The following is a 12500-nucleotide window of genomic DNA, read 5'->3' as shown; positions in this document are numbered from 1 at the left end:
CGTCTAATTATTCCATTTTACTAGAGGCCACCTGTTTACCTGAGCGGGGAGCGCGCTCTCGGCAAAGTACCAATATTATCTGATGAGATTTTAATTAAGGCGGCCGAGCGTTTTAACCGCTCGTGCAAGCCGACGATTGTTTGGTCAAATCTGTGGTAATTACCTCCCAGTCTATCTCGGTTCGAACAATGCTAGACCAATTAAGGAAAGGACAAACACGGACAGGTTGGAAATCGACAAATAATTTATTAATATTGAATAAAAAGAACTTTTTATTTGCTGAGGGAAATAAAGAATTTCAAAGCAAAATCAATCAAAATGCCAGGAAAGAGACAAAGAGCAGAAGCTTAACGGGGGTTGACTTACAGCTATACACAGACAAGGGTACCCAACGGATCATACAGGGGGAGGGGAGGGGGAGAAATCATCTTGCTCACCAGAAAGTCGTCTGTGAAACAAAAACGTTCTGAAATGCGTGTGTGTGTCACGTCCATCGCCAGCACCCAGCTTTGTCGTACAGCCTCTCACGGGCAGCCTTGAACGCCAGTCCACACGCTCGCTTGCCAAAGCTCTGGGCAGGATAAACTGTCTCGCTGTTGGTGCTGGCCAGACACCCACACACACGCTTCCTTCTCCTCTTTTTGTGCGCCTACACCCGCTTCCTGCTTGCTTCTCTCTCGTACCTCTTTCGTTCACTCTTTTTTTTAATCTCAGAACGTATCTCTTCACAGAACGTCCCTCTTTCGCCTTTCCCACTCCCCACTTTTTCTCCTCAGAACGTCTCTCTCCTCTCAGAATGTCCCTCTTTCGCTGTTTCCTCACTGGAACGTCTCTCCTCCGCTGTTTCCTTCCTTACAGAACACCCCTCACGCTTTCTCTCGCTCGTTTTTATATCCCCGGGCCGTCTCCACCGGGTGCCATCTGCCCCAAGCTCACCCCGCCTCACCGGGGCACGCTTACCATGACGACCCTTGCGCTCTCAAAGAAGGCGGGCGTCGGAGTTCGCGAAAGAATGCTGCTGAGGAAAAATGAGGGTGGGCTTCAGAGCTCGTGAAAGAAATGTTGCTGATGGAAAATGAGGGCGGGCTTCAGAGCTCGTGAAAGATTATTGCTGAGGAAAAAATGAGGGCGGGCTTCAGAGCTCGTGAAAGAAATGTGTGTGAACGTGTCTGTCGTCAAGAAAAAAGCTTCCCATCAGAGAGGGGATCTATCCTTTACCCTTCTCAACGCATCACATTTCAAATCCCTTTAGACATGGGGATGGGGCTAATCTGAACATACATTTAAGGAAAGAACTGTCTGAGGATCTGGATGTGTGGATGCATTCATTCATCAGACCAGATTCTAAATTCCGTAACAATATATTTACATATATATATATATATATATATATATATATATATATATATATATGTTAGTGGGGTGTACTTACACATTGTGTAAGTATACGAACCGTGCTTCCCCATTGTCTCGAGTCACTCACCTGCATTTGATTTTTCATTTATTTATTTTCATTTCTTTATATTTTAATTTAAGGATGTTCTGAGACGATTCTGTGATTTTATTTTTCCATTGTATTGGCTTTGAAGTCCGTCGCCACGCAAAATTTTGGCTTTCTACGTCACCTGGAAGGTACCAATCATTAATACTCGCTGTATGTCACCAACATGTTGATCTTAAATCTGAGCTATTCTCTGTCTCCATTCTGGAAGATCTCATGGCTTCCAATAAATCAGATTCCAATGTTTTCTCCACTTTGTTTGCTTGACTCAGCAATGGTGGATCCACAATAGACACCCCTCACAACATTGGTGAGTGCTTAAACTCTGTTTTTGTCTCAAAGGCTTTTATCCCAAAGAAATTTCTGCAAGGTTCTTCCTTACTCAGTCCTTATGGATCGCACTCTTCCAAACATCAACAATTCTCCCCTTGTAAAGTGGAGAGCTTCTTATCCTCACAGTATCTCTCAGGAAGGAGAACATTCCATTTTCCCCAATGCTGTTTCAATCTGGAGCTTACTTTACCTGGACAGACTAGATTTCAAGCTGGACTCAAGAGAAAGATGTTGACTCCACACAACATACAACTAATTCACGAGGAGCTACATGAAGTAGAGCTCCCCATTTTGGCTGGAAATCCTGAATTGCATGTGCAAGTTCTTGATTCAGTGGAGCCCAAATCTCTGAAGATGATTAGCATATTCAAGGAGGAGAGAGAGGAAGAGAGAGAGAGATAAAAAAGGAGAAAGAAAGAAAAAGATATATATCCAACACTGGTGACAACACTTGTGGCATATTTTGATCAGTGTTCAATATATGATTATAATTGTTGTGAAGTACAGCTCTATGACAAAAAAAAGATGTCTATGTTTATTACAGACAATTTGCACAGGTCCAAGGAAATCCACGAATATCCTTTGAAATTATTTTGAGGTTCCATGGGTGCTCATAAACCCTCAGCAATCCACACTTTCACCTGCTTTACCTGACAAAACCCTCATATATGACTAAATGTATCAGTCAGTGTTCCTCAGACATTGCAACATACAGTGTATTTTGACAGACTGACAAATACAGTAAAAATTGATTGGCTTTCTTTCCAATGCCACACACTCACAACTCATGTTTGTGATGCTGCAAGCCTAGTCTGCATTTATTGTGAGTTGCTGTAAGGGCAGGGCAATCAATATGTTGGTGACTCTGAGGGCAGCTTTAAGATGCGAAAATATCCATTCCAATAATTTGCTGCTCTTCTGCTCCGCTGCCGGCTCCCACATGTTTTCAACATCTGATTACCAAGTTCAGCATTCATAGATAAGTTGTTCATGAGATCGACTATAAATTTAAATAGCACAGGTTGAAATCCTACCAATATAAGGGTTTTATTTTTTTATTTAAGTTAGGGATAACTACATCTTGATTTCAGCCTTGACTGCCGTATGAACTGCTATACGATACTAATCATGTCAATGTCTGCCGTACAAAGTTTTTATTTCATTCCATTTTGTCGTTTAGTATATCCGGCTTTAACAATCTTAAAGCCATGCTATATATTTGGTTTCTGTGTGTTATCAATTTATTGATCTAAAATTATCAACTGTTTATATAAGTGCTCGTTATTTGACACACAACGCCTAGACCCAAAGGACAGGGCAAGTTTTAAAATGAGTCTTAGAAATGTCACCTGATAATGAATTGATTTCTCACGATCTTAGCAGGTACAAACAGTGCGAAGAGCATAAACATAATGGTTTTCATTTTGACGATGAGTACAAATGTCACCGAGAGTCATGCACTTAGTAGATTGTCTGCCCATGGAAAGGAGAAAGAACTGCACAACATTTCATGTGAGTTGAATGAGAAACTAATGACCTTGAAGAACTTGTAAATGTTTGCTCATCCTTTTTCAAGGTGAGCAAGTGATGTGGTCGTATGAAAGGCTTCCTTTTCACCATAAAAGTTCTTTCTGCATTGGAAAACTTGTTTGTCTTTTACAATGTTCACTTTTTTGTTTTAATGAAAAGGTTAGTTCAGTAGAAGCACATATAAAATCCACTTTTTTGTTAAAATTTACTCTTGAAAATAGGTCATTTTACTTGGAAAAAAAAACAAACTCCAAAAAACCTATTTTACTCTGGAAAAACCTTCAGAATTGGTTCCTTCCTGGCTCTGAAAACTTCGTACAAAAAAACAAAGGTAATATAACAAGAGCGAGACTTGCTTTGCCCCCTAACAATGTCCCCTAACGATGCAATATTTTATAATTTCCAAAAAGGGCATAACTCTGTGAAAAATTGATGAAAAGCCATGAAACTCGAACTTGTTCTCTAACTTATCATAATAAAGAGTTGGTGGGGTGTTAAAGACAGGAGGAAAGAAGTCTACAGAGGAAGAACATAATGGCAAGATTGACCTCAGCAGAATCAAGGAAAATGTGAAAAAGCAAATGTGTGCAGAGCAAAAAACCACAGAGAAACGAAGTAAATAGCAGTGGGGGAGTTGAGGTGAACATCAATATGTATATATTATGAGTTAAATGAAACAAGAAAATGCTCAGAAATACTCATGGAATGCCACATTATTTTTGTAGGTTTTTCTCACAAACATCTGCTGGAGTAATCAAATGTCTGTTTCCACATTTGTGTGTGGTCTGGGTCACATGGTCTCTAAAAACAGGAACTTATTGGCTGTTTTTACCTGTGAAGTAAATAAATGAAAACATTTACCTCACTGTATTTTTACATTATCTTCACTCCGCAGAGTATGTTGTGCAATTCATACTCACATCAAGAAAATTGTCTCACATGAAAGGCACGATGGACATCAAGGGATTGAACTTGAAATTCGGCTGAGATGGTTACAGCACTTTGAAAGTACCGATTATTGTTTCTAGATTTAAATTTGGACTTTTCCTGTCCAAGAGCCTGTAGTCCGTATGCTGCTGCTACAAAATTCCTCAATCAAACAGACTGCTGTCTGTGTTACTAGCCATAAGTATATGGTGTCTGCTCTTTGCTACTCTCCAATGATGAAGAAAAATTTGCTCTCTTTCTCATCTTACTGCACTAACAGCTACTGCAGCAGTAATTCAGGACTAATTTTCCTCCCACACCATGGCTCCTCAAAATCTGAAGTTTAGCAGAACATCCTATGGCATGCCCTGCCTTTTTATTGATTTATAACGGTCCTTGGATGTAATAAATTCAGCGTCTTTCTTCTTCACAATCATCTACACAGATTTGCAATAACTCAGGAAAATACTAAAATAACTACACACCTTGTTGGTTCCCAGAAATTGGCCAACTTCTCCAACTGTATGAAGCTTCTGGGGATCCTGACGTTGCATCTGAGCTCTTGGAAACTCTGAACATGGCCAGATGACAAAGATAGCACGAGACTGTTGAGGAGCTTGGCTACTACAATTTCACTCATTCAAGTTGAAAGACATGGAACTTACTAAGGCATCTCGGAGCTGCTTCACATGCTCAACATCAACCTCCCAATTTGTTGGCTAATGCTGTTCTTTCTAAGCTGCTCCTCAACTCCAAAGTGGCTTCAACGAAGGAGGCTTGCCATGAAGTCCATAAGGATCTCTCCAAGACTGTTTCATCATCTCCTCCTACATCCCTGCTTCCTTCCCACAGACATTGGCACTGGTCTTTCCTCCACGAAAGCAAGGAAAGCAGCAGGAATTGATGGCACCTATCCCGAATTATAGAATAACTTAGGACCTCATGGATGTCATTGGTTGGCTTCTCTTTTCACTAATATCCATGCAACTGGAATCGTACCATCAACCTAGAGGCAAAAGTCATTGCCATCCTTAAGCCAGGGAAACCTGCTGCTGACTCATCTAGCTATCGGCCCATATCTCTACTATGTATGACATACAAGTTGTTTGAGCATGTCCTGGCCAGGCTCTCTCTACTGGTGGAGCCCAACCTTCCCAATGAACAGGCTGGCTTCAGGTCTGGTCAGAGCTATGTTGATCAAGGACTTGCACTTACAACCCACATTGAGGCTGGCGACCAATGCACACTCAAAACAGGTGTTGCACGAATTGAACTTTCATTCGCTTATGAGACAGTACGGCAACATGGTCTTCTGTTGAAAGCTGCCAGACTTTTGAAGTGTCAAGACACAATACATGTCCATTCCTCTGTGCTTAGTAATCAAAGATATAGGGTTTCACTCAGAGAGCAAATAAGTTCCATAATGACTCTGATTGATGGTCTTCCCTAAGGGTCTGTTTAAGCTCCAATCCTTTTCAACATATATGTGAGCAACATGCTTCATACCATCTCCAGAAAGCTTGCCTCCACAGATGATCTTGCCCTTGCTACACAGGCAATCAACCTTGAAGATCTCAGCAGTATCTTGTCCCAGGACTTAAAGATAAACATGCAATACTTCATCCACTGGCACCTTTGCCCAAACCAAACTAAGACGACAGTTACTGCTTTCTATCTTCGCAACTGACTGGCTAACAGCAAACTCCAGGTTTCCTTTTGTGGCAAGCCAGCCAAGAATGAACTGCTCCCCAAGTACGTTGGAGTCACGCTTCATCGAGGTTTGGTGTTGGATTAACGGTTAAGGTGGCTGGTTTAAAATCTTAGGGACCTGAGTTCAAGTCCTTATCAACACTAGGCGGGTTGACTCAGCCTGTCATCGTTCTGAGGTCGGCAAAATGAGTACCAGGTTATGAGTATCAAGGGGCATTGCATCAGCAGCACAGCTGTGCCCCCAGAAAATGATGCAGCCAAGCAGCCACAGGCTGCATACGAGTAAATGAAAAAACCCTTGATCGCAGCCTCACATTCCGTGAACACCTAAAACGGGTCACATAAAAAAATCAAGACCAAGGTAAACATCATGTGGGAACTAGCGGACACCAGCTGACTCAAGACTCAAGTCATGCAAACCTTTCTGGGGCTCTGGAAATGTTTTCAGTATTCCTGGGTTTAACACAAAGGGCAGGTGGCGCAATCTCTGGACAAACAACAATTTTGCTCACAAAGACCTGGTGAGTGATTTGACAGAAAAGCCTCCAGGTTTTGACCTCCTCTGGAAATGATAGTCTGCATTCAACAGGATTCGTACTCTCCATGCAAAGACATTACACCACCTCCACAAATGGAATTTCAAAGACATCCCAGCATGACTGTTGTCACTCAGATCACATTATTCATTACATTGTGAATGAGTGTCACCTTTAGAAATGTCACAGATTTTGGGCCATTCCCTGAACAACAGACAGTGCTGTGACGTGGCTGTCCAACTTAGACTTAGGACTGTGAGCTGTAATTTGTCATGTGCAATAATAAGACTCAAGAAAAGAAAAGAAAGAAGATGGTATTCATAGAATACATACCCTGCGCAGTCTTGAGAACGACTTGGTGAAAGCCAACTTTTTTGTTTTTTAAGGTATCTTTCTTTTATCCAATATAGCTGCCAGACCATGTGACCGATGACATCATCTTTATCAATCCATATTTCCCATGGGTAGTTGATCAATTAGTTAAATTTTGCATTGATCATTTAAACGGTTTCTCCTATGAAGGTTTTCAAAGATTTTCCCTTGCATCCAATATGACTGCGAGACCATGTGACACATTATAGTAGTTTAAAAAAAAATCCTGTTCAAATTTCAAGTCAGTTGGATGAAAATTGAGGATTTCAGAAATTTGGCCTATGTTGACCTCATGTTGTTGAATTTTGGCTCATGTTGACTTCAAAAATAATTGGTGGTTGAATTCAGTGACCTGATATGTAAATTCTCTTCAAATTTAAAGTGAATCGGGTGAAAATTGACAATTTTAGAAATTCCGGCCTATGTTGACATTTTGGCCTATGTTGACCACAAAAATAATTGGTCGTTGAATTCCGTGACCTGATATGCAAATCATCTTCCAATTCAAAGTCAATGGGATGAAAATTGAGGATTTTAGAAATCTCACCTTAGTTGTTGACCTTTGGCCTATGTTGACCTTTTGGTCTATGTTGACCTCAAAAAAAATTGGCTGGTTGAATTCAGTGAGGTGAAATATAAACATGTTTGTCTGCCTGTGTCACCATTTCTCTCAGAAGTGACCAAACGGATCTTCATCAAACTTTCAGAGGTTCATCATTGAAGTTGAAATGTTTTGGATTGAAAAAAAAAAAAACTCGTTCTATAGTGCCGAAGGCTTTCTGGTTATGTGAAAGGTAATGTAGTATTAAGTTACAAGGGCACTTGGTAGAGCGCATACCTCCGCTCCACAATGCCTGATCCATGAGAACATATCAGGCCCAATACATTGTTAAGAAATCGTGATATATATCGGTTTAGCCCTATCTCTCAATGGTAAAGAATCACTTTAAAAATTCTAGTAGTCGGATCCGGATCCGGATCTTCACCAAAATCGAATCAGTTTGTCCTTGTCACACACCCAATGTGTCCACAAAATTTCATCCGGATCCGTTCACAACTTTTTGAGATATCCTGCACACAAATAGACAAACAGACAGACAGACAGACAGACAGACAGACAAACAAACAGAGAGGGGGTGAAAACATAACCTCCTTCACCTTCGGCGGAGGTAATGATCCCTGACCCCGTTCTTTAGTGGGTGTAGGGAAGTGTTTTAGGCTCCCACAAAAAAATATTAAAAAAACAAAATTTGATTTCTTCAAAATGCCAACAGGATTAGAACAGCATTGGGCAGTGCCGGCAACTCCTACTCGTAGTGGATAATATGCATGAGAAAACCTATATACAGGAATTTGCCTTACCCATACCCCCCATAGATAAATAATATATAATACTCTGGTGATGACCCTAATTCTGCCCCCCTGTTCTCCTGACTCAGTACTCACCCTCCCATCTTTCAGTGGAAGTAAGTTGATAAACTGATAGACTGATACTCCTACGTCCCAGTTCCTTGAGTGCCATCTTCTTTTTCACATCCCTTCTCTCTGGCCTTCATTTCTTCATTTTTTTTTGTTTTTAACCCCTACCACCTTCAACTGTGCATATGTAAAATGTACATAGCCATAGGCTTCACATTTTTGTGACATTACTATTTGTTCATTGAAAATCAAGCTCACGTATTTGTTGAGGTATGTCCCGCTTTGAGTAAAAATGCAAAGTGATGTCACCACATTTCTTTATGCAAGACAAAAGAGCTATTTAAACTTGTGAATGTACTCGTTAGGTTAAACTTTCTTTTGCAAGCACCTGCAAATCACACCCATTCTCGGGTTTTCAGTGGCCTTTTGTGTGAAAGGTGCGAGGCACCAGAATTTTAATGGGTGGAGAGGGACAGATGCAGAGTCATTGCAGGCTTTTCCACAACTGCAATGACAGGTCATTCGGCATTAGTTGGAATTGTGATTTCTTATTTCTTTTTTTTTCTTGGTTGTTGGTATTGAAAATGAATTGCTTGCTGAAGCTTGAAAATTAATTGCTTCCAGGTATTGTAACCTTCACCTGGAACTCCTCTTAGGTCCAATTCTTTCAAACTCCTCATGATTTATTATACCAGACATGCTTAATGAATAAAAACTAACCAACGGTTTCCTCATATTATATATTTGTATGCACTGGACAAGCAACAAAGATAGAGATTAAAGAAACATTAGTTTGTCTCCTGGGATTTGTCAGCTACAGAAGTTTGACATTGGAGTCAGTCTGTCTTTTTTATCACTCTTCAGCGCAATGTTACTCAACATACTCTCACGTTCTTTGCAGTCTCATTTCAAAAATCACTTCTTTTGTCTTCTTCTTTCCATTCTCTTATTTTTTTCTCATTGGCATATCTTATTACCCTCTGCCCTTCCCCCAAAAGCTTCCAAGCTCCCAGACGGCGATTATGAAGATGACAATGTGACATCATCACCTCCAAATGCAATTGATAAAGGTAATGTCAACTTCCAATTTTTTTTTTTAAACAAGTCATAAAATTGGTTTTCACTGTTTGGGGGATTCATATCTGAGCACTTAGCTCATGATCCTGCAATCCTAGGTTCCAATCTTACATACTATGTTGATTTGTCCAATTATGTCGACTAACATCCTTGTAATTTATCTGAAAGTACACTGATCTCTCATAATTTCCTTGTCCTGCATGTGAATTATGTACAAGGTCCTCCTTGAGCCTTAGATCTCTGTTAAATCTAAATCCAACAAATTTATCGTCATACTGTTACTCCCTTTGATAGGTTGTCCGAATCAAAACCCTCAACCACCCTAACCCTTCCAACAGATCATTATCTTACCCTTCTTGAACCTATGAACAACCTGACGACATCTCTGGGGCAGGAAGCTACACTGCATTGCCGTGTATCTGGCCACCCTGCCCCAACCTTCCGCTGGCTCAAGAACGATGCTCCAGTGCAGCAGGAGCCTGGAAGGCTGAGTGTGAGGCGCACTACGGGAGGGTCACGTTTGCGCATCCGCAACCTTCACACCACTGACACAGGATACTTCCAATGCATCGCCTCGAGCTCCGGCCACTCCATCTCTACCACTGGCGTCCTTTACGTCAAGTTTGGTGCGTGTAGCACGTTTATAACTTCATTTTGTTTGGGAAAAGATGGGCACAAGTTTTGTTTTCTTCTTTATACTCGTCTCACGACACAAAAAAACACCATTGGACTTGCTCAAGCTAATTAATTTATTGTTATATATTTATAAAACACTGGAAATTACAATGTGGAGTTCACATTTCATCTTTCTGGAGGTGAACGTAACAATTCACATTTGTAAATGGATCGCTTACCGTGTCTCACTGCTGTCACAACCAGGTGGCCATACCTATCTGGATGTAAACCTGCCTTGCCATAGGGAATGTAACATGAGCAGGCAGGCACATTTCAAATCCCAACTGGGCTCCTTTGTGTGGGAAAAGGCTTTTAATAAAGCCTTATCTTCAAATCTTATTGGTTACTCAACAATGATCCACTCCTTTCACTTTCTTCAAACAAGTTCAAACTACCGCACCTTGTACACTCCACTTTTTAATATGTAGTGTCTTTTCGCTTCTTGATATCACTCATTATAGGATTTGGACTTCAAATTATATCCAGCTTTAAAAGGAAGCTTTTAATAGTTAAACGCCCTTGACCATGTACAAGGGTTCGACAAAGTTTGACCATCTAGAAGCAAACTCCTTGACATTGTACAAATTTTAGACAAATTCACAATGGTAAATTACGTGACTGAACATTTAAACCAGTCAGCCATGAACATCGAGATTGGCTCAAACCCCCCAAAAGTGTTCATCTTTTTAAATTAACTTGATTTACTAAACCTGGAGAACATACCCCAAAGATCTTCGTTTCTGTCACATACCTTCGCTGCCTGCAATAGGACATTCAGATTTTGTTAACGGTCGCTTCCTTTGAGGTGGTTAGCATGGGCACTAGATCAATCGGCCTCAGCCGGTGGCATCTCGCTGGCCCATTTCTCTCCGCCTTCTGTGTTTGGCCAGGCGGAGAGGCCATTGTTTGCCTGGATTTGGACTGTTTGCCGAAGGGGAGAGCCGTGCTTACAGGCATCACAGAAATGCGTGCTATGTTAATCTGCACAGCCGAGTGCGTAGATGCTCCTGTGGACAACTGTGCGCTCAGTGCATCTCTCATTTCGGCCTCTCTTTCATCGCAGGCCCACCACCAACCGTCAACTCTGGCAGAGGAGCACAGTGAGTTTGGTATTTGAGTTCATGTGTACTCATTTCTCTTTCAACCTCCTGTTCATAAATCGATTGTCTTCCCTCTCTCTCCCAGTAACTGTCCACCATCTCCAGTTGCTTGTCATTTTTCTCCTCCCTCTTGTTCCACTCCCTTTAGCAAACTCAGTAACTTATCAATGCGCCTTCCTTTCTTTACTCCTCTCTTTTGCTGTTTATACTCCTACCTGTTTAGTAATGTAGGGGGAATATGAGCATGGTATGAAATATGAGCACTTTAAAGAAATTATAATCTCATGAATAAAGGAAGGATCACATATCACTCCAACTACACACGTGTGTAAGAGTGGCTGCTCAATGTCATCAATGTCATCAACTAGTCATCAATGTCATCAGATGTAAGGTTTTTCCAAGTATGTTGGTTTCAGATGCAATCTTGAGTATGCTTGCATTCACCGCTATGCTCATATATCTCTGCCATGCCATACTTGTGTGTTTGAATTTTCCTTATGTTTGATGCTTTCCAGCTAGTTGAGCTGTTGACCTGACCGAGTCTTCTTTGTGTGTGAAAGATTTGCCATTGGTCTTTAGTCAGCCTGGGACCATTCTAGGCAGTTGGTTGTCCGGTCCATCTATTCAAATATCTTGAGGAAAATACAACATTACACCTCTCCAAAACCAATGATGAGATTTTTCACGAAACTTGTGGAAAGTTGGCTTATGGTGGTCATTGTCAGATTTGATATTAAGCTTGATTTTTAAATAGGTCATTGTATTGTAAAAAAAATGTTCAAGAAAACTGCCTTTTCAACCCCACTCAGATTCTAAAATTACGATTTTGATCAAAGTTGGTGATCACGTTATTTTTCTGCAGCACAATGGACATGCATGAAGCCCATCCCTGAAACGTCATTTTATGTGGTTCAATCTGGGGTCAAAAAGGTCAAAGTCATCTGATATGTCCTTGTTTTTTAAAGTCTGACTCAGATGAGCTTCATGGTCGAATGCTTTTTGCCTCTTCATCCTTGGCTGTGCATTCAAGTTTAATTTAAAGTGATTATCTTACATGATCGTTTTTTGGGGCCTTTTTGCTCCATTTGATAAATTTGTATTTCCTCCAATACGGCACTGATACAATACTCTAAATCTTCTTTGATATGAGGATGCTCTGATATGATATTCCAAATTTTATTTTATGCACAGCTCTTGATTAGATTGACTTGTGAGTTTTAATGCTGTGATCAAAATGATTTTCATTGAGCCTGAAACAAAACAATTACTGCATTGACCATTATACACAGCTGCTCCCCTTGGGTAGTAGTCCATGGCATT

General features: G+C 40.8%; 1 protein-coding gene across 3 annotated transcripts in view; it reads left to right on the top strand.

Moving 5' to 3' along the window:
• ROR1 (ROR family WNT receptor 1) overlaps window positions 1-12500 on the top strand; it is a 167964-nt gene that overhangs the window by 103399 nt on the left and 52065 nt on the right. For all 3 annotated transcript variants that reach the window (XM_085884491.1, XM_085884492.1, XM_085884490.1), the window contains 3 exons: window positions 9327-9398; window positions 9744-10031; window positions 11144-11180. In XM_085884491.1, coding sequence (XP_085740617.1) covers window positions 9327-9398; window positions 9744-10031; window positions 11144-11180 — 397 coding nt within the window. The remainder of the gene's footprint in view (window positions 1-9326; window positions 9399-9743; window positions 10032-11143; window positions 11181-12500) is intronic.

The sequence above is a fragment of the Eptatretus burgeri genome, chromosome 6, assembly GCF_056783735.1.
Source record: "Eptatretus burgeri isolate ZD-2024b chromosome 6, Ebu_testis_v1, whole genome shotgun sequence".
In the NCBI taxonomy this organism is placed as follows: Eukaryota; Metazoa; Chordata; class Myxini; order Myxiniformes; family Myxinidae; genus Eptatretus; species Eptatretus burgeri.
The sequence above is the reverse complement of the archived record's forward strand: the minus strand, read 5'-3'. Positions and strand labels throughout refer to the sequence as shown.